Source organism: Hippocampus bargibanti, linkage group LG08 (genome assembly GCF_051943395.1).
Source record: "Hippocampus bargibanti isolate YZ-2025 linkage group LG08, ASM5194339v1, whole genome shotgun sequence".
Lineage (NCBI taxonomy): Eukaryota > Metazoa > Chordata > Actinopteri > Syngnathiformes > Syngnathidae > Hippocampus > Hippocampus bargibanti.
In genome coordinates, this window is record NC_142741.1 from 23,687,303 (window position 1) to 23,713,473 (window position 26,171).

The following is a 26,171-nucleotide window of genomic DNA, read 5'->3' on the forward strand; positions in this document are numbered from 1 at the left end:
CTCTCTCTCACTCGCTCTCTGATAGAGAATAGACAGAAAAATAAGTTATCATATTTAAAAGTAGCATGCTTAGTTGGCCGCCGAACATGAGGCCCACAATGTAAGCACAGAAACCTGGGGTCAATCTGAGGTGAACAGACACAGCCTGTTAACCCCAATTTACAAACGAGATACAGTAAAGTCTCGTTATATCGATATCGGATATATCGATAGTCCCGGTTATATCGATACTATTTCTATGCACGCACGGAGAAAATTACATGCAAACAGGGTCTGATATATCGATAGTCCCGGTTATATCGATATTTTTTCGGACTCCCTTGAATATCGATATAACGAGACTTTACTGTACATGCTTTATAAAGATATGTCATTGTACAACTAGAGAGAATACTACATATGATATGACAAAAATGTTCGTATGTACAGTGAGACCTCAACTTCCGAACTTAATTGGTTCCCAGACAGAGTGTGTAAGGTGAAAAGTGTGTATCTCAAAAATAATTTTCCCATAGGAAACCATTAAAATGGAAATAATCCGTTCCCGGGTTTCCATAAAATATACTTTTCAACTAAATAAGCCTTAAAACTACACAACATACCTTATTCTATGTACAATAAATGTGCTATTTTATTGTAATGAAAGAAATACACTGCATTGTATCATAGTCACTTTATTTACATTTGTGATGGTCATTGATGGAATGGCGTTGGAGTTCGAAGGTCAAACGGAATTGATGTTTGGAAAGAGAGGCACATTACAGGACTGTAATTAAAGAAATAAACTGTGCTTTAAAATAAAGTTTTATTGACCTTTTTGATGGTCGTTGATGGCTTATGGAAGGACCTTCCATAAGGACTGTTGGTAACTTAACCTCTGGTGCTGTTCGGTCGTGTGCTTCCGCCGAAGATCACTCCGCCAGCCATGGTGGGTGTGTATTATGAAAATAGTGCTTATTATAAGGTTTCATTTTCAGAAATGTGAAGTGTGTAAGACGAAAAGTTTGTAAGATAAGGTGTTTGTAAGTTGAGGTCTCACTGTACCATTGTCCGTAACTCGAATGTTCATAAGTTGGGGAGCGTCCGTAGTCATACAATATTTTTAAAGACAAAATGTCTATTACATTCTCTTCACTTTATCTACAAACTTATTTTGAACTGCAATCCCCCAAGACAATCGTAAGGATAAGCTGTATGGATAATGGATGGACTCCTTCAATTCAAACATTGTAAATAAGCCCCTTGACTCATTCGCATTCCCAACCTTGTGTTGATTTGCCAAAAAATATCATACAGTCTTCCTTGTCCCATTGAGGCAAACGTGGGACAAAATCATGTCTATCATGTTTTTGACAATAACCCTCGGAGGGTGAATGTCATGAGGTTCACGGTGCGCTACGCACATCTGCCAGGCATCCACTAGCATAACGTCAAGACCCTTAAACATGGCGCGCAGTATGGTGTCGAGCTGCAGCGAAAACCAGTCACTGTTGTATAAGCTGGCGTCCCCTTCCAGCGCCTGAGGGTTGGCCGTGCGGACCACCACCACCGTCCCCGGTGCCCTGTTCAGAAGTCGCACCACCGCCTTGCGGATATGCCGAAGGCGACGTATGTACACTTCCGCGGGGAAGGTGCTGAAGTGAGACCAGATGCTGATCGCCACCACCGTGTTGGGACCGCCGGACAGGCCGTCCAACTCGTTGGCGATGTAGCGCAACTCGCTGGTCATGACCGCGGAGAAGCGAATGGGTGGGCCGTGGCAGCGGTACCTTAGCAGAATGTTGTGGGTGCTGTCCACCGCCATATAGGGTCCCACCTTTTTAGGACTTTGAAGGTTCAATTCCTTAATCCCTGAAGGGCAGACACATGCCAGACCAAAATGACACCTTACTGGAGAAATACCTACCACAAATGCTCCCTTGCTTAATTTATCGTATATATCCCTTGCTGATGATTTTGCTCCAGTTTGCACAATGCAATGTTTGCGTTGCGTCGTCTGCTACAACCTATGTAAAGTCCTCTTTCCACGATGCTTTTAATGTACGTTCAATTTCTAAGCGCCTTTCAAAACTCGCAAGTACACTTTACAGTCACGGGATAATGTACGTTTACGTTTCGTAGCGTCATAAATTTTGTTAGCTTCTTTTGAATCTTTCTTCTGGAATTAGGTCCTGTGCGTCTACTTTGGAAAATGATATGCAAATGCACGACCTTATAACACTCGGGAAAGACGGAAGCGCGAAGCAGGCTTCCTATTGGCTGCCGTGCCGAGGATGCAAATTGCCAAACGAACCGAAATTCCTTTTTTTTTTCCTCCACCACCTGAAACAAACGGTCGCAACGCAATGAGACAGAAGCACTCACCTGGAAGAACAGAGATGAGGTACTCGTACCACTGGCGCACGGTAGAATCACCATACATGTAGACCATCTTGTTGGTCAAACACTGAGTGATGGCAGACGCTTTGTCGAATTGCCGCATGGTGACGCCACCCAATGGCCTCCATGAGTCCCGGTAGTAGTACCCAGACGTTGCCAATTTTACAGGATCCAGTTTTTGGTCGCCGGTTTCTACATACAAAAAGCAAATAGAGTGATACGTCAGCTTACAAACTTGATTGTTTCCCAAAAAGTGTAAGGCGAAAAGTGTGTCTTCTAAACATTAATTTCCCATAGGAAATCATTAAAAATGAGAATAATCCGTGTACAGGTCCCCATAATTGTAACCGGCCTCAACCCTAGGGGATACCTGGGTCGGTCCAAATGAGTCACAGGCAGGGAGCACTATGAGTCAATAAGGTGTTCTGTGAAGGATTCGGAAGAGACGAGACAAAAAGTGTACAGTGATACCTCGGTATACGAACCCCTTGGCTTACGAACTTTTCGGTTTACGAACGTTACATTTATGAAAATTTTACATTGGCATACGAACTATTTTTCGGGATACACACGGAGCTGCCACAATGGATGACGTACTCCACTCGATCACAAACCACATCTGCACTGAGAGCACTGAAAGAAAGTGGGTGTGGAAAACTAGTCTGCCAGCCACGGTGGCGCTGTTTGGCCGTGTGGTTTGGTGTTCTTCCGACGAAAACAAGTCCGACAGCCATTGTGGCGCTCCGTGTGTTTCCCGAAAACTAGTTTGTATGCCAAGAGGATATTCTCGCGAATGTAATGTTCGTTAGGCGAAAAGTTCGTTAGCTAAAGCGTTTGTAAGCCGAGGTATCACTGTATTCTGAACATCTGCGGTACCTTTTTTGGAAGGGAGCACGGTGATGGTGTCTGTTGTGGATGCTTGGATGGGAACTTTGACGTTCACGCCACTGAAAAGTGGAATACAAAGGTTACAATGGGGAGAGCAACAAACAGACACGACGGGATATTCGTACAAGGACAAAAACAGTCCTACCTTAAAGGACAACCGACACCATTTTTTTGTTTCCTAACTGACATCAGAAAAACGTTTTATAGCATCTAAAATACCCAAAACACGCAGTATGATATTTTTAATCAAATGCAAAACACCAATAAAAATGCCTTAAAGTGTCCCAAAACTACTTCAAAATGATCTCAGAAGGTCCCGCCCCCTTGTTCGTGACGTCTTGCCTTGCTCGAGAATCAAAACAATGGCTTCAGATTCGGAGAATATGCTTTCTTGTTACACATCCAGTTATGAATATGATTCAAATAGTTCTGAAGAGGAAAGCATACATGTTTGCAATCGATTAAAGAAGTCGTTACGTTTCATTTTGAGGCGTCTGGACTCCAATGTAGCGTCCCAGAAAATGCACAAGATGGCGCCCAAGCTCCGTTGGAAATGGGCTGATTTGTCTGCTGGGAATTTGTGTTAACTGGTATCAAATAGTAGTCTTGGTGCAAAACACAACGATTCACCATCGCGTTATTTATGTGTTTTCCTTCTAATTTCGCCATCAACACGGATCAACACGATGTTTTCAGACCAACCAAAGTACCGCAAAATGCAATGAGGTGATGCAAGGTATGTCCTTTCTCGGTGAGGGGCGTTCCTTCAGTGACGTAGGGTGAGGACTTGTCACCAACTCAAAAACAAGACTTCCTGAATATTCAGTGTGAGTCTTAAAACGTAAAATATAGCTGTATGCGGTGGAATCTTTGTAAAATACCCTCAGTAGAAGTCATTTGAAGTGATTTTACAAATTTTGGACACAACTTGTCCGGGGGCGACGGTTGTCCTTTAACATTTTTTTGGAGGGGGTTCTTTTATAATAATAATAATAATAACAACAACAATAATACTACTACTACTAATAATAATAATAATAATAATAATAATAATAATACAGTAAAGTCTCGTTATATCGATATTCAAGGGAGTCCGAAAAAATATCGATATAACCGGGACTATCGATATATCCGACCCTGTTTGCATGTAATTTTCTCCGTGCGTGCATAGAAATAGTATCGATATAACCGGGACTATCGATATATCCGATATCGATATAACGAGACTTTACTGTAATAATAATAATAATAACACATTTTATTTTAAGCGTCTTTCAAAGCTTTCAAGGACACTTTACAGCAGGGGTGTCAAAGTCATTTTTTGCCGTGGGCCACATTGTAGGTATGGTTTCCTCCTGAGGGCCGTTATGAATTTGGGGAAGCTATTAGAATGTTTAATTCCCTCCACATATTACATATAGAGCGCACAACAAATTAATGAATAACTAGTTATCAAATCTGAAGTCAAGAATAATGACTGTTATTGTGGTTTACATCCAAAAATATGACATTTTGGTTAGGATTTTAGCAAGCATCATGGAATTTCATATGTTTGATTTGCTTTCACGGGCCGAAAAAAATGACGTGGCGGGCCGGATTTGGCCCGTGGGCCTTGACTTTGACATCCGTGCTTTACAGCCACAGCCAAGCATAGATACTATAATAAATAAAATACAATTACAAATACAGTAAAGTCTCGTTATATCGATATTCTCGGGAGTCCGAAAAAATATCGATATAACCGGGACTATCGATATATCCGACCCTGCGCGCATGTAATTTTCTCCTTGCGTTCATAGAAATAGTATCGTAATAAGCGGTACTATCGATATAACCGATATCAATATAACGACACTTTACTGTAGAATACTTTAACTCTACAAGCCCCAATTTCAGGGAGGAAGTTTCAGATGCCTCAAATATGATATGGGTCTCAACAGCTGATGTTTGAAATGCCGTCAGACCAGCTGATATCAAATGAGTACAAACCTTTGGAGGAGCAAATTTTCCTTGTTGGTAGTGATGTTTTTGAGGTAGCCTCCCTTGGCGTGATTTATTCTTGTGTCACAGCTGAGCTTTCGGGGTTTGTAGCAGAACCACGGTTCACCGGAGTTGAGGTCCGTGTAATTGCACACATGCCGCTTACCTTGCGGCAGACACATGTTACACACCTCTGTTTCAGAATGACGGCCTCGGCGAAAGAGGCTGATGAAGAATACCCGATCTGACCGTTTTTCCCTCAGTCGGTGCAGCACAGCGACGGCCTCGCTCGAATGCACCATCATGACCTCGACTTGAGCCGAACCCTCCCACAGCAATGGAAATCGAACGGAATAGAGTCCATTCTTGTGGTCCAGGACCTGGCCGGCGACCCCCGCCCCATATTTATGGGAATGCAAACGAGCCAGCAGAAAATCACCACCATAGCGCTTGGGTCGACCTTTGAAGTCGTGTAAGTGGACCTGCACTTCCAGCTGGTCACCCACGTGCCAATGTTGGTCTTTTTTGGAGGGGACGATTGTAAACAGACTGTGTGCTGGGTCACTCGTCTGGGACACTTTCAGTGATGCAGAGCCAGAAGGCGGGCGGGGCCAGGCAATTGAGTTCAACAGTTTGCATTCCTCCAGTTTTTCAACAAATGACGGCGGCAGGCCCAGATGTGGACAGAAACTGTGATTGTGATGAAATGCTGGGAGGCATCTTGCGAGCTTCTGGACATCGTTGAGTGCTATGTGGTTCATCCATTTCTGAGGAGATGCGTACATGGTCAATACATGAAACAAAAAAGGCACATGAAAAAAATAAGGTCCACTGCAGTTTTTTTTTCGGTGTTTAAAGGACAACCCACACCAAGTTGTGTCCATAATTTGTAAAATCGCTTCAAATGACTTCTACTGAGCGTATTTTAGAAAGATTCCACCGCATATAGCTATATTTTACATTTTAAGACTCGCACTGAATATTCAGGAAGTCTTGTTTTCGAACACGGTCCTGGAACGAATTGTGGTCGAGAACCGAGGTACCACTGTATTTTTTTTTTTTTTTCGGGGACGAAAAACATGCAGAGTAAAAAAAAATGCAGAATGACTCAGAGGCTGTACCTCGATTGGTTCCCGGCGCCGACGTCACCCAATGACAGCATGATATCTCATGGTTTACAGCCATGTCGATTGGCTGTACCCCGTCAGTCTTATCACGTAGGTGATTTTTATACAATTCTACTTCGCGGATTTTCGTCTATCGCAAGTGGTCCTGGTCCCCATTAAACGGGAAAAACAAGGCATTTATGTACAGTATTTCTATTTTTACAAATACTGTATGTGACCCATCTTCATGTGACTGATACAGCAAGTCCTGAAGAATGAATGTCTCTCTTAAAGGCATATCCAATCCAATCTTCGAGGTTAGCAATAACATTTCCTGACTCGTTATGTTTTATATGGAAAGTCGGTTCACCTCGAGACTTTTCTGGGGAAATAAATGCAATAACTAAGTACAGTATTACAATACGTACATCTAGTTGTATAGTTTTTTTTACGAGCTGTGCACAACCCACTCAAAATGACTGCGACTTGGATCCCGAGCTATCGATTGACAGAGAAAGAAAGACCAATTAAACAAACTTCTCTCACCTCTAAACTGTTAATGTTGCACAGCAGGAAAACGAAGCCAAATAGGACCAGAGAGGTAAGGATACACTTCCGAACCTGTATGTACATGTTGCCTGTTGTTTCGTCCACCCGACCACCGGAATACATCTGTTGCGTCACACGCGTGTATGATTTTGAAGTGCGCCTTTCAACACTTTCATGTCTTTCAATTCCTTGATCTCCTTGATGTGCGTATCACCCTGACGCATAGCACACGCTTGCAAATTGGATAAAAGGAGCTGTCGCGGGACAGAGAGATTGGGCGAACCACGGGGCAGAATCATCTCAGACTCATCTTGGACTCGGACTCAGACAGACACACCGCTCGCAGAGTTTCACAGCACGACTTGCTCGACTCCACGCTACGATCAAGCTCTGCGCATCATCTGCCTGGAAGATCTGACAACGAAACTACTTACAAATAAAGAGAACCATCAAACTCTTTACATCCTCACGTCGTTCTTACCGATACCTGCCGTTGCGTTCACAATGGCATTGTCTCCAAACAGGAAGTAATGTCGAACCACACAAAGCACCACAAAATCGTAAAGATGCTGACAACTATACCAAGAAAACATAACGACGAGCGACTCCTGAAATGGAAAAGCTATTAGCGATTCAAATGTATATTTATTGATTGATTCTTTATTTGTTTACATTTTTTTTACAGAAGCTCGTTTGCTGACGGTCCTTGAATGCACCTGGGGCGTAAGGCAAAATCGATTGTTGTCATTTTTTTTTTTGTTTCTCGGCCGAAACTCCTGAAGTTCCTCCAGGTTCGTGTTCGTGTAATTAGTTTGAGTTGCTTTTTTCCCTGCAGTTCTTGCGTGTGTTGCGCTCTCCACTATGGTAACGGAGATACGGTGTAGTGGGATCCAGAAAAAAACCACAAGACAAGCAGTGCGATACGTCTTGACTTAACAGTGGTTTACTTCGAATGCCCAAATGTAATGCAAACGTATGCACACAACAACTTCCTGTCCAACCATGTAAATCGGTCCGACCCGAAACACTAACCGAAACAAGCCTTCCTTGTTTAAATAAACAAACGTGTGTCTCCTTGTGGCTACAGAACAAGCAACTGTATGAACTTAATAAAGATGAAGATGCTCAGTAAAAGGCTCCCAAACACAAAATGGTCATCGGCACAGCAGCATTCAAACAAAGCAAAACAATCCTCACCATTTGATGACAATGCTCTGATCTGACTGTGAAATGGGCATCTCTTTCCATACATTAATTCACATCAAGTCCTTTAAGATGCTTTCTTCCAGTCACAGTATGTACATCTAAATTATAGGAATTATTTAAAATGTGTACTGGAAGTCAATATGTATGTATTGCATTATACTGTACTTTGGAGAGCCACCCTCATTTAGAGGTCATATAACTCCAGATCCATATAATTTAGGAATTAACTTTTTTTTCTGTAATGTGATTTGGATTGGAGAAATTCACATTTCGATTGGACACTCTCGCGGCGCCATCTTGAAGTCAAAAGAACAACAAAAAAAACCCAAATAAATAATATGACAACACAAAGACAATATGACAAAACAGCTCCTGTATTTTTTTCTACTTCTTTCTTTCCTTTCAGAACTTTGCTGCTGTGAAATGTAAATGTCTCCACTGCGAGACAAATAAAGGTACATCCAATCCAACAGAGTCCATTATTCAGCACTTTTTGATCAGGGACGTCATGGTGGAATGTGCACGTCTACTACAAGCTAAATGTATTATAAATTAAATGTATATACTGTACCTTTATTCATATCATTTGCTACTCTTTTTGGAAATAAAATATCTTTTATTCTGATTGACTCTTTCAAATGCAACTTTCTAAGAATGGCCCTACACTGTCCATACCTGGTTTGATTGACAAAAGTCACATAGTCTTCCCGGTCGTTTCACGACAAACATAAGACAACAACATGTTGACCATGTTTTTAACAATGACCTCCGGAGGGTGCACGTCGTGAGGTAGGTAGTGCGCCAGACACATTTGCCAGGCATCCAAGACCATAACATTGAGACCCTTAAACATGGCACGCAGCACCATGTCCAGCTGCATTGCAAACCAGTCGCTGTGGTTCAGACTGACATGTAGATTCAAAGCCCGCGGGTTGGCCGTGCGGACCACCACCACCGTCCCCGGCGCCCGTTCCAGGAGCCGCACCACTGCCTTGCGGATATGCCGAAGACGGCGTATGTAGACTTCAACAGGGAATGGAGTGAAGTGGGCCCAGATGCTGATCGCCACCACCGTGTTGGGACCGCCAGTCAGGCCGTCAAGTTCGTTGGCAATGTAGCGCACTTCGTTGGCCGCGATGGTGGTGTACATGATAGGTGGACCGTGGCAGCGATAATTAAGCACAATGTTGTGGGTGCCGTCCACTGCCATCAAAGGCCCCGCTAGTGAATTAGTATGCAGGTTGAATTGCTTCATCTCTGCAAAACAGAACACAATAAAACCGCATAAAAGGAAACAAGCAGTCAAGAGTGTCCGAATGTTCAGTATCAATCACAAAAATATTTCGACAAGTGGTGACAAAGTGTCATCTCGGGTCGCCAAATAATTGTTTGAAGAATTGAGTATACACCAGTGGTGGGCTGTCAGGGCCTGCAAAGCCTTCTGTGCTGGCCTAAAAACAATAATCTGAATTACAGACTAATGTTAATTATATTTTGTCCGTGAATTTTTATGAAATAATTCCAAATTGTCTTTTAGTTTCCTTTCATTGCTTTTCTCTTGTTCTGCTGCTTAACCAATCACTTTCCAGCCATCATTTGTTCCCAGGGTCAGAAATCTACCTGGACGTCTTCAGAATCAGTTCTGCGGGAACTGAACCATAAAAAAATCAATGTTAATGACAGTCGAATGGCACCGTCGAATGGCACCGACATTCCTCCCATTCAAAAACAGTGCTGGCATATTCATGCTGCCGGAAAGGCGCAGTCTTCCTTCTCCTTGATGAATGTCGTGGTCAAAAATGCTGAAAAACAATCCGTATCCGTTCCACACGACGCCCAACAACACAAAGTGACAAAAGACAAAAAAAAGCAAGGCTCATGAGAGCACTTGCTGACGGCTGCCTACCCGGGCGCCATCTTGGAATTCATCCAATTTAATGTTAATTTAATCCAGTTTAATGACAGTATTAAGTTTCTTCATCACAAGTTATTTCCTGGCCAACTGTACCCTCTAATGGAAATGTAGTAATATCACACCACACTCACAGCTGGTTGATTCAGACGTAGCACTACTGAAGGCCTTTTTTGGGGTTACAGTGAGACCTCAACTTACGAACTTAATTGGTTCCCAGACAGAGTGTGTAAGGCGAAAAGTGAGTCTCTCAAAAAAATATTTCCCATAGGAAACCATTAAAACGGGAATAATCCGTTCCGGGGTTTCCATAAAATATACTTTTCAACTAAATAAGCATTAAAACTACACACAACATACCTTATTCTATGTATAATAAATGTGCTATTGTATTGTAATGAAAGAAATACACTGCATTGTATCATAAAGTCACTTTATTTACATTTGTGATGGTCATTTATGGCTTGATGGAATGGCGTTGGAGGTCGAAGGTCAAAGGGAATTGCTTTTTGGAAAGAGAGGCGCATTACATGAGGACTGTAATTAAAGAAATAAACTGTGCTGTAAAATAAAGTTTTATTTACCTCTTTGATGGTCGTTGATGGCTTATGGAAGGAGAGTCACCTTCCATAAGGACTGTTGGTAACTTAACCTCTGGTGCTGTTCGGTCGTGTGTTTCCGCCGAAGATCACTCCGCCAGGCGGGGTGGGTGTGTATTATGAAAATAGTGCTTATTATAAGGTTTAATTTTCATAAATTTGACGTTTGTAAGACGAAAAGTTTGTAAGTTGAGGTCTCACTGTATTTGGGATGAACATTCAATCAGTTCAATAAAAGAAGATGAGGTGTGAAAGCCCTATTATTTCCATGAAACCAACAAACAATGATGCAAGCCATCCACCCCGAGCCAAGCTGCAAAGATGTCATTGGACGGAAGCGCTCACCTGGAAGCACAGTGACAAGGTGCACGTACCACTGTCGTATGGTGGAGTCGCCATACATGTAGACCTCTTTATTGGCCAAACACTGAGAGATGGCAGCCACTTTTTCAAAGTTGCGCATGGGAACACCGCCCAGTGGCCTCCATGTGTCCTGGTAATAGTACCCAGACGTGGCCAGCTTTACAGGATCCATTTTTTGGCTGTGGATTTCTACATTGATGACGCACATAATGCTGGGAATTAATTACCATCAGCCCCAAAAGTGAGGGTCATTCATCAGTAGATCCACAATACCTGTCCTGGATTGCAGCACGGTGATGGTGTTTGTTGTGCCTGCATTGATGGGAACTTTGGTGTTCACGCCGCTGACATCAAAGAGTCATGATAAAAATTGCAACAGGAAGCGCAGCAAACAGACAATTTCTGACAAAATGTATTTAACAGGGAAATTCGGCTCAGACGGTCGGATGGCCCAGCCACATCCCCCAAACCAAATTCCCATGCCTCTCTGGCACCCGTAGAAAAAAAAACATCCTGTGACTGTAAAGTGTCCTTGAGAGTTTTGAAAGGCGCTTAGAAATGAAATGAAATGTATTATTATTATTATTATTATTATTATAGAAAGAACTCCAATTAGAAGTGGTGGATAATTTAATTTGAATGTTGGAATCGGCGATTGTAGTTGGCGAATATACAGTAAAGTCTCGTTATATCGATATCGGATATATCGATAGTCCCGGTTATATCGATACTATTTCTATGCACGCACGGAGAAAATTACATGCAAACAGGGTCGGATATATCGATAGTCTCGGTTATATCGATATTTTTTCGGACTCCCTTGAATATCGATATAACGAGACTTTACTGTATGTGCCGGGGAATACACAATTTGACAATAAAATTGACTTTGACTTTGACAAGTTGAAAGGACAACCGACACCATTTTTTGGTTTCCGAACTGATATCAGAAAAACGTTTTATAGCATCTAAAATACCCAAAACACGCAGGCTGATATTTTTAGTCAAATGCCAAACACCAATAAAATGACTTTAAAATGACCTCAGAAATTTTCAGTTTCAGAAGGTCCCGCCCCTTTGTTCGTGACGTCTTGCCTTGCTCGAGAATCAAAATAATGGCTTCAGATTTGGAGAAGATGCTTTCTTGTTACTCATCCAGTTATGAATATGATTCAAATAGTTCCGAAGAGGAAAGCATACATGTTTGCAATCCATGAAAGGAGTCCTGCCATATAATTTCGAGACGTCAATGACAGCAATGTAGCGTCCCAGAAAATGCACAAGATGGCGCCCAAGCTCCATTGGAAATGGGCTGATTTGTCTGCTGGGAATTTGTGTCAACTAGTATCAAATAGTAGTCTTGGTGCAACACACATCGATTCACCATCGCGTTATTTATGTGTTTTTCCTTCTAATTTTTCACTTCTGTGTGTCACGTCTAGTTTTGACCGACGTATTATCCTCATATAGTGTTCCATTGTGAGTCGATGTGTTTGTATGGTTTAATATTGCTTAAAAAAAAGCAGACATTGATAACATTGATGATCGTGGGAACGGTTTCGGTTTTTGAACAATTTGGTTTTCAAACAGCTTTCTGAAACGGATTATGTTCAAAAACTGAGGTTTGACTGTAGTTCAAGAGTAAGTCGGCCTGTGATGAAACCAATTTCTCGGGATTAACTTTACAGGACCCCAAATGTGATTATAAGGGTCATCTGCATGACTATTTGCACTATCTTTGGAGCAGGTGAAAATGTTCAAGTGTACAAACCTCTGAAACAGCAATGATTCACTGTTAGTGGTGATGTTTTTGAGGAAGCCTGCCCTGGCGTGGTCGATTCTGGTGTCACAGTCGAGTTTTTTGGGCTTGTAGCAGTACCACGGCTCGCCGCTGTGAAGGTCCGTGTAGTTGCACAGTGGCCCCCGGTCTTGTGGCAGACAGACATCACAGGCTGTTCTCTCAGAATGCCCACCTTGGCGAAAGAGGCTTTCAAAGAGCGTCCGATGGGGCTGTTTTTCCCTCAGCTCCTGCAGCGTGGCAATGGCCTCGCTCGAGTGCACCATGATGACCTCAACCTGAGCCGAGCCCTCCCACAGCAGCGGGAATCGAGCTGAATAAAGTCCATCCTTGTGGTCCAGCACCTGTCCGGCCACACCCGCCTTGTATTTTGGGGAATGCAACCGAGCCAACAGTAAATCACCGCCGTAGCGTTTGGGTCGGCCGTTGAAGTCGTGCAGGTGGATGAGCACTTCGAGCTGGTCGCCCGCATACCAACGCTGGTCTTTTTTGGCGGAGATTGTAAAAAAGCTGTGGGCCGGGTCACTCGTCTGTGACAGGTTGAGTGGTTCTGAAACAAAAGGGAGTTGGGGCCATGTGATGGAGTTTAACAGCTGTCGCTGTTCCAGCTCTTCAATATGGGACGGCGGCTTGCCCAGATGTGGACAGTAAGTGTGATTGTTCTGAAGGGTCCGGGGGGTTCCAGGGAGCTTTGTTGACTGCAACCTGTTTTGGACCTCGTGATGTACTGAAACTATGTTGTGCTTCCAGTTCTGAGGAGATGACATGATATGCATGTGTAAATCAATCAATGGGGCGAGGGCGTAATTCTTTTGACACAATTGCCGCATTCAAAGTCAATGGTCACATTGTAAATTGGTCACTCGGACAAAAAAAAAAAAAAAAATCCTGTGACTGTAAAAGGTCCTTGAGAGTTTTGAAAGCCGCTTAAAGGACAACCGACGCCTGCGGACAAGTTGTGTCCATAATTTGTCAAATGACTTCAAATGACTTGTACTCAGCGTATTTTACAAAGATTACACCGCATTTTACGTTTTAAGACTCGCGCTGAATATTCAGGAAGTCTTGTTTTTGAGTAGCATCTAAAATACCCAAAACACGCAGTATGATATTTTTATTCAAATGCAAAACACCAATAAAAATGACTTAAAGTGTCCAAAATCTGCAAAAAAAAAAAAAAAAAAATTGGGCATTTTCAGAAAGTCCCAGCCCCAGTTCGTGACGTCACGCCAAGATGTCTTGCATTGCTGGAGTCTCACCGAAAAACAGGCACAAAATGGCGACCTCCTGTGGCCACCTACGTTTCCACAGGCTGATAAATTCCTTATATGGAGCTTGGATGCCCTCTTCTGGCGGCATTTGGGTGCAACACGAGGTTCCCAGACCAAACATTACAGCAAAATACATTGACGTGATGGAAGGACTGCTACAATGCGTCTTTTTTTTTTTCGGTCAGGGGCGTTCCTTTAGTGACGTCACGTACGGACTTGTCACCAACTCGAAAACAAGACTTCCTGAATCTTCAGCGCAAGTCTTAAAACGTAAAATATCGCTATATGCGGTGGAATCTTATTAAAATACGTTCAGTAGAAGTCATTTGAAGCCATTTTACAAATTATGGACACAACTTGTCCGGAGATGTTGGTTGTCCTTTAAATCCAAGAGAAGTCCAAGATGGCGCCCGAGAAGGCAGCCATCAGCAAGAGTTCTCATGAGCCTTGCTTTTTTTGTTGTTTTTATCTTGTTTTTGTGTTTGGTTTTGTCGCTTTGTGTTGTTGTGCGTCGTGTGGAACGGACACGGATTGTTTTTCAGCATTTTTGGCCACGGCATTCATCAAGGAGACTATGCTGAGTGGTTGCGCCTTTTCGCCAGCACGAATATGCCAGCACTGTTTTTGAATGAATGGATGGACGGATTTGCCTTTTATTAGCAAAGTACAGTTAGCAAATGTGTCATTCAGCTGAGGAATACGTAGCTTCTTTCACAACATTGGATAATCTAACGGAAAATCTTCACTGAAATGTTGTTGCGTCTGGTGGAACGGACACGGATTGTTTTTCAGCGGGAAATATATGTTACTTTAGTGCCATTGAAATAGAACGCATTTTTCCCCCTGTTCACTCATGGTTTCTTTCAAGAAAGGAGCATACTTTGCGAATTCTGCCAATGTATGTAAATATACGTATACAACTTCAGCATGCCAAAAAAGAGAGTTAAAACACATTTCTCTCACCTCCCCAATGATCAAGTTGCGCAGGAGGAAGATTAAGACGAAAAGAGTAAGAATGGCGAGGACGTCTTTCCAAACTTTTCGGGACATGTTTACTCTTAGTTTGGTCGTGTTGGTGTGATACACCAGTTGCCGGCGTAATGATGACGTCGTCCCACCGCCTTCACGCGCCCCGTTCGTTTTCAGTTTCACATTGGCTCCAACCAGGAAGTAACCTCGTCCACCCGTCAGCCCTAAATAACAACGGACAAAGGGGTAAGGGCGGAGGGGTCATTTTGAAAATATCAGTAAATTTCAAAAACTATTAAAAATAACAATAACAAATAAAAAATAATTTATATTAAATGGTAGAATGCAGAAGCTTATCGTGGTGGTCATAATTGAATTTATGTGGGACAGGAGATGTGAGACAATGTCTTTTCGTCAAATTGGCGTTTTCATGTTTATTATGTTTGTTAAAGTCATTATAATTGCCTTGCATGCTGGGTCCGAGAGGGCAGTCTGAATAGTTTGATGGTTCTCTTTATTTGTAAGTAGGTTCGTTCGTTGTCAGATCTCCCAGGCAGGTGATGCGCAGAGCTTGATCGCGGCGTGGAGTCGAGCAAGTCGTGCTGTGAGACTCCGTGCGATGCTGAGCAGGTGTCTGCGAGCTGTGTCTCTTTGAGGCTGTTAGTCCGAGATGAGTCTGAGATGATTCTGACCCGTGGTTCGCCCAATCTCACTGTCCCGCGACAGTTCCTTTTGCACAATTTTCAAGCGTGTGTGTGGCGTCATGCGGAAGTGCGCCTTTCAACCCTTTCGTGTCTTTCAATTCCTTGATGTCCTTGATGTCTTTCAAGTGAGCCTGACGCAGGCCAAGGGTATATATAAGTAGCTAGCGTGGGACAGAGAGATTGGGCGAACCACGGGGCAGAATCATCTCAGACTCATCTCGGACTCACAGACTCAAAGAGACTTGCAAAGACACGGACGGACGTCACAGCACGACTTGCACGACTCCACGTCATGATCAAGCTCTGCGTGTCACCTGCCTGGGAGATCTGACAGTTTCTATTTTATTTGTAAATTTAATTTAATGAGGAGAATAAGAAAATAACTGTTTAATCATGGGCGGCACATCTGGTTCCCGCAACGGTCTATTATTTGTAGATTAGTTCGTGTTTATTTGGTCTAGAAAATATGAAATGGATAAAAGTACTTGCTGCTAATATTCACAAAGAAAATGAATGATATAAAAAGAATGCCTGGCTCGGAAAACTGAATGCATACGTTTGGTATAAAGGACAGAATATCATATCTGTCAACCTGCGAGACACTGTGACCTTACAAACGGCTCATTTTTTCCTTACTGAGAAAAAAAAAACATACGCATGTGTAATATTTCATTGCGCAAATTTATGAACAAAATTTCACATATACACATTTATACTAACAAGTTATAATATATTTCTCGCAATAATCAAGTTGAATTTGTCCACAGCCCAAAAAATTCAATTTGTCCACAAAACTGCATACCTGGCAACGTGCGAGACACAGTGACCTAACTAACGGCTCAATTTTTCCTAATTTACTGACAAGAAAACACATATGCGTGTGTAATATCCCATTGCGTAATTTTATGAACCAAATTTCATATGAATACTTTGAACAAGTTCCAACATATTTCGCGGAATAAACAAGTATGTTCTTGATTGTCGAACGTGTTTTTTGGTGTGGAATTTGTCCACAGCAAAATTAATAATTTGATTTTTTTTTCTTACGAAGTATTATGATTATAAAAACATATGAATGATATTACGGCGAAAAAAAAACACAGTATAATTTTTAATTTAACTGATTTCAAAAGAAAATTCCACTTGATCGTAACTTTGTCTTCTCGGAACTTTTGTTTATTCTCGAGACTTTTTGCACGGACTTATTTTCTCGGTGGTCGACTCGCTTTTTACGAGGAGCGATATTTGTTCTAATTAGCATTACTGCTAATATTTAATGACGAAAACGGTATCGAAAATATCTATACATTATATTTAACGATTTTTGCGTTTCCCGTGCAAACTTTCTTTTATGCCGTACACATCTAAAAATGTGCAAAAATCGTACACAATACCGCAAAATACGGCCGGTTGACAGGTATGGAATATGAGAACAGACAGAAGTTGAGTCGATGCTGCCACCCAGTGGTAATCTGTCGTAATGTAAAATCGCAACGTTGCACTCCCAACCAACCACATGAGGACCCCGGAACAGACAGACCAATCAGGACAGTGTCCCTCCATAAATCCCGCCCTCTCAGCCAAGGTTGTTCACCTCGTCGAAAGTCACCTCTTCGAGTCGGCCAGGGAGAAGCTAATGACACCTAGCCTAACATCACTTGCTCGTATACATTAGCAGAGAATCCTCATATCATCCCAACTCTTCTTGATCTCGCAAGCAAACTATTTTTTGGGTATTTCTAAGGACGCAACATTTTTTTAGATATAGCGTAACATTTAAAACGGACTGTTTCATTGCAGCCAGCACCTTGTTTAGCCTCTAAGCGTTTGTCATCTGCCTTCTCTCCAGATACCAAGCCGCTAATATTCATCATGGCTGCATTGAGAGTGTCCTATCACAGGATTCTGGACCGGATTGAACATATGTTGCCTGCCAAACTGAGACCATTGTACAACCACCCAGCAGGTAAACGGAAGTTATCTGGAAAAAGAAGAATCATCTTAAAAGTTGCGATAGTTTACAACGCTCACTAGCACCGAGATTTGCGGTAAAATGTCTGTCTTCGATGTTGATAGTCTGCATGTAAAAAAAGCAAGTACTGTAGATGGAAAGTTGACACCGATGTGAGAATTCAACGCAGAGAACTGTAAATTCTCCCTACTCATTGGTTGTGACATGTCACAACGCCAAAAAATGATTGAGGCCAAGTTGGAAGTGTATTATTTCCATTCCATTGTTTATTTTGGGATGACACTCGGTTAGCAATGTGAGAGGAGCGATTGTGTTTACTTCTCAACAGCACCAAACCCATTACTCATTCATCAGCCAGAAGCAACATAAGGGGGAGAGTCCAAAAACTCATATTCGTGGGGTGTTTCGTCTTGTCTTTGTTGTTTTTCCCCGGTCCAAGGGTATTGGAATTGTGCAAGGACAATTTTGTGACAAAGCAAAAAGGGGCGTTCGCAAAAAAAAAAACACCCACCTCCCAAATGATTTGCAGAAACAGAGTCCTCCTTTTGTGTTAAAGTTGGTGGCTGATTTGACAGGAAGGGCAGGCTGCCAGCCATTTATGGGCCTCCTCGACTTTCTCAGTAGTAGCTCAGAGACTTGTGTTTGTAAAGTGATGTACATTCATACCATCTTTTAACATATTTTAAAATGCGAGAAATACTACGACCCAGGCTTCAGACTGCCACATAATAAAAATAATGACTCCCACAGTAATAGAAATTAGGCTATTTGCGCCTTTGTCAACAAAATTAACCGGTTCTCACGTTTACAGTATTTGGCCTGACTCATTTGCAAGTAGAACAGGAAGGGGGGAAAAACAACACTCTTGATTCTCCACACCATAGTATACAGACACTCCCCTACTTACGAACATTCAAGGTCGAACAACGGTACATACGAACATTTTTGTCGTAACATATGTAGTATTCTCTCCAGTTGTACATGTACATATCTGTATGGAGCGTATATTTTATTAAATGTTTATTCTTCAGTACAAACCAATACAGGTTACTTATACAAACCTTAAACGTATGTATATAAACCTTAAAGGACAACCGACGCCTCCGGACAAGTTGTGTCCATAATTTGTAAAATGTCTTCAAATGACTTCTACTGAGCGTATTTTCCAAAGATTCAACGGCATATAGCTATATTTTACGTTTTAAGACTCGCGCTGAATATTCAGCAAGTCTTGTTTTCGAGTTGGTGACGAGTCCGTGACGTCACTGAAGGAACGCCCCTGACTGAAAAAAGGACACATTGTTGCAGTCCTTCCATCACGTCAATGCATTTTGCTGTACTTTGGTCTGAAAACGTCGCGTAGGACCAAAAAGAGGCAGAAGAGGGCGACGAAGCTCCATGTAAGGAATTAATCAGCCTGTGGAAACGGGCTGATTAATTCCTTACACGGAGCTCTGCCATTTTCTTTTTTGGATGCGACATTTCCCACCCCTGATGCCTCAAAATGACACGTAATAAATTCTTTAATCGACGTGTATGCTTTCTTCTTCAGAACTATTTGAATCATATTCATAACTGGATGAGTAACAAGAAAGCATATTCTCCGAATCTGAAGCCATTGTTTTGATTCTCCAGCAAGGCAAGACGTCTTGGCGTGACGTCACAAATTGGGGGCGGGACTTTCTGAAAATGCCCAATTCGCAGCTCATTTATTTGCAGATTTTGGACACTTTAAGTCAATTTTATTGGTGTCGTCATTTGACTAAAAATATCATACTGTGTGTTTTGGGTATTTTAGATGCTATAAAACGTTTTTCTGATGTCAGTTTGGAAACAAAAAAATGGTGTCGGTTGTGCTTTAAAACTGCATTTTCTGTGTAGCTGTATCTCATGTTTCTATTGATAATGTTATTTTATTTATTATTGTATCTATGCTTGTCTGTGACTTTAAAGTGTCCTTTGAAAGGCGCTTGAAATGAAATGTATTTTTTATTATTATTATTAATACTACCTCCTCACAAAATAATGTCCAGGGGAGGCTTATGTGTTTTTTTTCCCTTCTCCTGTTTCCATTCAAGGTCCAAAAACTGTGTTCTTCTGGGCTCCGATGTTCAAATGGGTAAGAGCTTTTTTACCCTGCTATTTTTCCCCCTCATCAATTACATGTCATGGTTTAGATTCCAGTCAGTGCTACGGTCAGCAGTCCATAGTTCCTTCGCTATATTGCAGTCGATGTTTACCTTTTTACAGTAAACGTACTTTAACGTCCTCCCATGTAGGAAAGGAGTGCCACAGTGACCTATGCACTTTGTCATTCTTTACTGTATGGTGCTAAACCAGAAAAATACAAATGCCCACTCGCAGAGGAGCTGGTGTCTGCCACAGCTCGCTCTCAGACTCTCACGCACGGAATCACACGGAATGCTTTGAAAAAGTGTAAAAACAATTTTGAAAAAAAATTGACAAACAATATTCTATTGCAGAGGGCAAAACTGCATATATACTTTTTTTCTCCCCTCGTCCTATCGTCCAATCCGATTTTCAATGTACAGTGATACCTTGGCTTACGAACTTAATTGGTGCCCAGACAGAGTGTGTAAGGCGAAAAGTGTGTATCCCAAAATTTAATTTCTCATAGGAAACCATTAAAATGAGAATAATGCGTTCCCTGGTCCCCATAAAACATACATTTCTACTTTCTAAGCCTTAAAACTACACAAAGTACACAGTATTTTATGTATAATAAATGTGCTATGGTATGATATGAAATATACATAAAGAATTTATGCTTTCCTCTTCAGAACTATTGGAATCAGTTTCATAACTGGATGAGTAACAAGAAAGCATCTTCTCCAAATCTGAAGCCATTTTTTTTAAATTCTCGAGCAATGCAAGACGTCTTGCCGTGATGTCACGAACTGGGGGTGGGACTTTCTGAAAATGCCCAATTCGCAGCTCATTTTTTTTGCAGATTCAGCACGCTTCAAGTCATTTTTATTGGTGTTTTGCATTTGACTAAAACTATCAGCCTGCGTGTTTTGGGGTATTTTAGATGCTATAAAACGTTTTTCTGATGTCAGTTAGGAAACAAAAAAAATGGTGTCGTTGTCCTCTAAAGACTTTCTGATTCTGATAAATGGATAGATGTTAGAATGATAAAAATCACAGTTTTGAGATTTGACCCTTGTGGGACGCCGTATGTCATTTGGGCTACAAGAGAGATCCTGACGTGACGTCACAGAGGAAATGCCCCTGACCGAGAAAGCAACACACATTGCATTTTGGGTACTTTGTTTGGTCTGAAAACTTAGTGTTGATGGCGAAATTAGAAGGAAAACACATAAATAACGTGGTAGTGAATCGCTGGGTGTTGCACCAATCAAGCCTAAATGCTTTCAGATTAATTTGGCAATTTTCTTAATCCAGATAAAATTCTACATTTTATATCAATGTGGTGGCGTAACCTTTTCAGGGCCTGGTTGCAGCTGGTCTAGCTGACATGACACGGCCAGCAGAAAAACTGAGTACCTCCCAATCTGCCGTTCTAACAGCAACAGGTAACATGAAGGTCCAATGAGTTGAAGATCACGTCTGCATTTTTGTTCCTTTTTTTCTGTTTTAATGTATTGACTCGAAAGTACATTGTGATTCTACCAACATTTGATCCTGTTTTGAACAAAACAAACTGTCTGAACTCACGTGTGCGTAACCTTGACTCTGATTGAATCAGGCCTGATCTGGTCCAGATATTCCTTAGTCATCATCCCAAAGAACTGGAACCTTTTTGCTGTCAACTTCTTCTTGGGCTGCGCCGGAGGCTCCCAGCTCTACAGAATTTGGAGGTGACCAATGACTATACCTTTTAGCTTTGTCTAAAGTACTACAGTAACAGTCCAAAGTTTGGATTTTTGTATGTCCGTGTTTTTGGAGGATGGATATTTAAAGGACAACCGACGCACAAGCTGTGTCCGTGATTTGTAAAATCACTTCAAATGACTTCTACTGAGCATATTTTACAAAGATTCCACGGCATATAGCTCTATTTTACGTTTTAAGACTGAATATTCAGGAAGTCTTGTTTTTGAGTTGGTGACTAGTCCGTACGTGACGTCACTAAAGGAACGCCCCTGACAGAGAAAGCGACACACATTGCATTTTGGCTACTTTGTTTGGTCTGAAAATTTAGTGTAGATGGCGAAATTAGAAGGAAAACACATAAATAACGCGGTAGTGAATCGCTGGGTGTTGCACCAAGACTACTATTTGATACTAGTTGACACAAATTACCAGCAGACAAATCAGCCCATTTCCAACGGAGCTCAGGCGCCATCTTGTGCATTTTCTGGGACGCTACTTTGGAGTCCTGACGGCTCGAATTGATATGGGAGGACTTCTTTAATCGATTGCAAACATTTATGCTTTCCTCTTTAGAACTATTTGAATCATATTCATAACTGGATGAGTAACAAGAAAGCATGGTGTAACGTCTTGGCGTTACACCACGAACAAGGCGGCGGGACCTTCTGAAACTGGGCACTTCCGGGTTCAATTTGAAGTAGTTTTTGGACACTTGAAGTCATTTTTAGTGGTGTTTTGCATTTGACTAAAAATATCAGCCTTGCGTGTTTTGGGTATTTTAGATGCTATAAAACGTTTTTCTGATGTCATCATTTTAAGATGAGTGTTGTAGTAGCGACTTGGTTTCAAATATTTTATTGGCTCATAGCATCGCTAAGCTAACTAGGCAGTTGTTTGAAATCGCTGAACATGTAATCTTCAAACTTTTTCTTGACCAATTCAGGAAGCCCTTATCTGATACACAACTACAATCATTATTACAGACTACGCTGGCTAGTGTTGAGAACGGTTATTACAACAATTTGCTTAATTTTTGTTTTAAATACAATTCCCACATACGATGCAGTTTATTCGAATACTTTTTTTTAAACCCCAATACAGGTAACATCCGATTTACGACCGGCGGGAGTTACGACCACCCGTATTTATGACCACGATAAAATGATTAAAATGACACTAAAAGTTAAAAGGTTTATAAAAGAACTATCAACATTTTGGTATATACAGTAAAGTCTCGTTATATCGATATTCTCGGCAGTCCGAAAAAAATATCGATATAACCGGGACTATCGATATATCCGACCCTGCGCGCATGTAATTTTCTCCTTGCGATCATAGAAATAGTATCGTAATAAGCAGTACTATCGATATAACCGTTATCGATATAACGAGACTTTACTGTAATATTATTCAATAGAAAACATTGCTTAAAAACAGCAGATTGACATCGTATATTATCCTGTCGTACAGGAGATCCCAGCGTGTCGTCATTTGTTATGATCACGTGATCCTCGCGTCAGCCATTTTGAATGCTTTTCGATTTACGACCGTTTTGTCGGAACGGAACCCGGTCGTAACTCGGATGTTACTTATATACAGTAAAGTCTCGTTATATCGATATTCAAGGGAGTCCGAAAAAATATCGATATAACCGGGACTATCGATATATCCGATATCGATATAACGAGACTTTACTGTATATCCATGTTGTGCCTATTGTGTATACGTACGGCTGTTGTGTCCCTGAACAGATACAATCAGGATCAGAAGGCTCAGAGGGAAACGGAGTCCTGACCAGCAACAATGAAGTAATTGGGCAACTTCAAGCCAAGCCAATGCCTGACCTGGGCCACACATACCTCTCATTGTTTGTACATCATCATGTCGCCATTTCCACCTAACATCCATGCCAGCAAGATGATCCAACCATATTTACCTGCTCTTTCCCGGCTGGAAATGTGCACTTTCCCCAAAAGTTTCAACAGGGTGTGTATAATCACCATAAACAAATGGTCACCAACGCACACATTACTTGTTTAACAAGTTTGTTTGATTGTTCATTGTTTGTATGTCATTTTAATGTGTAGCTATCAGTACCTCATGCAACCATTTCTTTAAAGGACAACCGACGTCTCCGCACAAATTGTGTCCATAATTTGTAAAATGGCTTTAAATGACTTCTATTGAGCGTATTTTACAAAGATTCCACCGCATATAGCTATATTTTACGTTTTAAGACTCGCGCTGAATATTCCGGAAGTCTTGTTTTTTAGTTGGCGACGAGTCCGTACGTTACGTCACTGAAGCAACGCCCCTGACCGAAAAAAAGGACACATTGTAGCAGTCCTTCCATCACGTCAATGCATTTTGCTATACTTGTTTGGTCTGAAAACTTCGTGTTGCACCAAAAAGAGGCAGAAGAGGGCGACAAAGCTCCATGTAAGGAATTAATCAGCCTGTGGAAACGGGCCAATTAATTCCTCACATGGAGCTTGGTTGCCATTTCTGCCTCTTTTTTGGAGATACATTTCGCCCCCAATGTTGCCTCAAAATGGGACGGAATAAATTCTTGAATCGATTGCAAACATGTATGCTTTCCTCTTCAGAACTATTTGAATCATATTCATAAGTGGAAGAGTAATAAAGCATATTCTCCGAATCTGAAGCCATTGTTTTGATTCTCGAGCAATGCAAGACGTATTGGCGTGATGTCACGAACTGGGGGCGGGACTTTCTGAAAATGCCCAATTCGCAGATCAATTTTATTGCACATTTTGGACACTTTATTTGGGTATTTTAGATGCTATAAAACGTTTTTCTGATGTCAGTTAGGAAACAAAAAAGTGATGTCGGTTGTCCTTTAAAACATATTTTGAAGAATGTGTCCAAAGGCATCATCACATTGCTTTTAATTGCTTATTTATCATGCTATTATTACTTTGCTTCATTTTAATAGCTTTAAATTTATGAGAAAATAATCAGGTCATCGGTTTAATTTTTCTCTTTCGTGTAAGGCTGTTTCACGCTAATTCTAAGAAACCTGTGTAGCTTGTTCAGCTGCACAAATGTTGCTAGCTGACACTGAATGACTTATATCAAATTTGTTATTAGGAATTTTTTTTTAAAATATATTTGCAGGGATGCATCTGGGAAATTAAAAATGGTCCACTTGACCCCCTTTTATCTGAAAAGGGGAGGCAAATTCTATTATTGATGGGGCCCAATTTAACAAGATAGCCCAGGTATACAAAACTGCTTGATATAAACCAAAATGCATTATTTGGCGTATGATATTTGAAAATTGCAAATGAAAAACCATTATTTTAGCTAAATCTATTAGCTAAACATTTTCAATTTTCTTTAGGGTACACACAATCCTGTGCTATTTTGCTATTCTACGGTATTACAGAGAAGACAAAGAGAACAAGTTTAGCACAATATTTCTTATTAGTGTCTACTTCGATTTCCAATATGCTGCAACAACTCTCACATCATTCCCATAATCCGCCCACTGAATTAGAATCATTCACGGCAGTTTGCTGCAACGAATTGTCACTATCATTAACAGACTTATTCAATTGTTTGTTAAAAACGATGTCTTGTAGTCTACATATGTAGTTTATTCAATAGACTGTAAGAATGAAAATTGTCAAGAGCAATAGATTGGGGAGACTAAACAAATTCTCAAAAGAAGACTATCAACATCGCAGGGATAATACCAGTGGGCCTCAATCGGCAGTACATATGCACCTAAAAGCTAGCAACCACTCATTTGACGACAATGAGGTTAAAATCTTAGCAACGGAAAATAGATGGTTTAAAAGGGGAGTAAAAGAAGCTATTTTCATAAAACAGCAAAATCATTCACTAAACCGCCATGGTGGGGTGAGGTTCAATTTGGATCTTTAGGCCAGATGCATCCCTGTATTGTTTGTATATAACCCCCCTACCCCTCCTAATTATAATCCCCTCGCTGTAATAGCAATAATTTATCAGACTTTAATGTCAGAAAATGGCACAGTGGAAATGTAATGTCTGTTATGGTGTGGCTTAATAAATGCTGTTCAACACATCCAGCTGATTTGTTGAGTTTTTGACATTTTTATTTGTTATGCTTAGAATATCTTGTTTTCTATCCTTTCACTCCCACCCCAACCCCATCCCTCTTCAATTGCTGCTGTGGACTGCAAATTTCCCCATTGCGGGACGAATAAAGGTATTCTGATTCTGAGTCATGTCCAGATGTGTCCCTATTTGTACTGCCGATCAAAAAGTCCATAATAGGCTTTACATTGGGTCAAAAGTATGATCACGTGGTGTATGTTCAAGGCATTATTTTATATAGTCTCGCTATATTGATAGTACTGCTTATTACAAGACTATTTTCATTTCCTGGCAAATTTCTAGTCTTTTATGATATAATTAGTTCCCGGTTTGCACGATAATCCGGTTACCACGATGCCCTTTTCATCTCCCGCCAGCCAATAGCCAATTTGGTCTGCTTATATCGATAGAAAAGCAGCTTTGAGCTGAATCGATATTTGCTTAAGGATTTCAATACCGTACCACCGTTAGCGATATCTGTATCTGTCACACCGTTGGTCACGTGACCAGCTT

The 26,171-nt window shown here is 41.2% G+C and overlaps 3 protein-coding genes across 3 annotated transcripts; 1 reads left to right on the forward strand and 2 right to left on the reverse strand.

Annotated features, from left to right (window-relative positions):
• Positions 1-1,287: 1,287 nt before the first annotated feature.
• On the reverse strand, positions 1,288-7,026 carry LOC148894860 (NXPE family member 3-like). Its single transcript, XM_089002985.1, has 5 exons — positions 6,900-7,026; positions 5,257-6,014; positions 3,256-3,326; positions 2,365-2,571; positions 1,288-1,851 (listed from the first exon to the last, which is right to left on the reverse strand). Exons 1-5 carry the CDS (start codon positions 7,023-7,025, stop codon positions 1,289-1,291), a joined length of 1,725 nt encoding a protein of 574 aa, XP_088859111.1. The 5' UTR covers position 7,026; the 3' UTR covers position 1,288.
• Positions 7,027-7,497: 471 nt separating this feature from the next.
• On the reverse strand, positions 7,498-15,190 carry LOC148894861 (NXPE family member 3-like). The gene is made up of 5 exons (XM_089002986.1): positions 15,015-15,190; positions 12,754-13,532; positions 11,256-11,326; positions 10,965-11,171; positions 7,498-9,365 (listed from the first exon to the last, which is right to left on the reverse strand). Exons 1-5 carry the CDS (start codon positions 15,099-15,101, stop codon positions 8,803-8,805), a joined length of 1,707 nt encoding a protein of 568 aa, XP_088859112.1. The 5' UTR covers positions 15,102-15,190; the 3' UTR covers positions 7,498-8,802.
• A 2,123-nt stretch (positions 15,191-17,313) lies between these two features.
• On the forward strand, positions 17,314-25,626 carry mpc2b (mitochondrial pyruvate carrier 2b). The gene is made up of 6 exons (XM_089002873.1): positions 17,314-17,457; positions 17,574-17,690; positions 19,775-19,815; positions 21,169-21,253; positions 21,427-21,538; positions 23,306-25,626. Exons 2-6 carry the CDS (start codon positions 17,597-17,599, stop codon positions 23,346-23,348), a joined length of 375 nt encoding a protein of 124 aa, XP_088858999.1. The 5' UTR covers positions 17,314-17,457; positions 17,574-17,596; the 3' UTR covers positions 23,349-25,626.
• The last annotated feature ends 545 nt before the right edge of the window (positions 25,627-26,171 follow it).

Bases quoted from the DNA above. Each gene is read 5' to 3' on its own strand.
- LOC148894860 (XM_089002985.1), bottom strand. From the start codon at position 7,025: ATGTATTCCGGTGGTCGGGTGGACGAAACAACAGGCAACATGTACATA. The intron at 6,015-6,899 runs GTGAGAGAAGTT...GCATCTCCTCAG, and splicing joins GCAACATTAACAGTTTAGAG to AAATGGATGAACCACATAGC. The intron at 2,572-3,255 runs GTACCGCAGATG...TTTTGTATGTAG, and splicing joins CGTGCTCCCTTCCAAAAAAG to AAACCGGCGACCAAAAACTG.
- LOC148894861 (XM_089002986.1), bottom strand. From the start codon at position 15,101: ATGTCCCGAAAAGTTTGGAAAGACGTCCTCGCCATTCTTACTCTTTTC. The intron at 11,327-12,753 runs GTTTGTACACTT...CTTTGATGTCAG, and splicing joins GAATCATTGCTGTTTCAGAG to CGGCGTGAACACCAAAGTTC. The intron at 9,366-10,964 runs GTGAGCGCTTCC...TCTGTTTTGCAG, and splicing joins CCTTGTCACTGTGCTTCCAG to AGATGAAGCAATTCAACCTG.
- mpc2b (XM_089002873.1), top strand. From the start codon at position 17,597: ATGGCTGCATTGAGAGTGTCCTATCACAGGATTCTGGACCGGATTGAA. The intron at 19,816-21,168 runs GTAAGAGCTTTT...TAACCTTTTCAG, and splicing joins GGGCTCCGATGTTCAAATGG to GGCCTGGTTGCAGCTGGTCT. The intron at 21,254-21,426 runs GTAACATGAAGG...TGATTGAATCAG, and splicing joins TGCCGTTCTAACAGCAACAG to GCCTGATCTGGTCCAGATAT.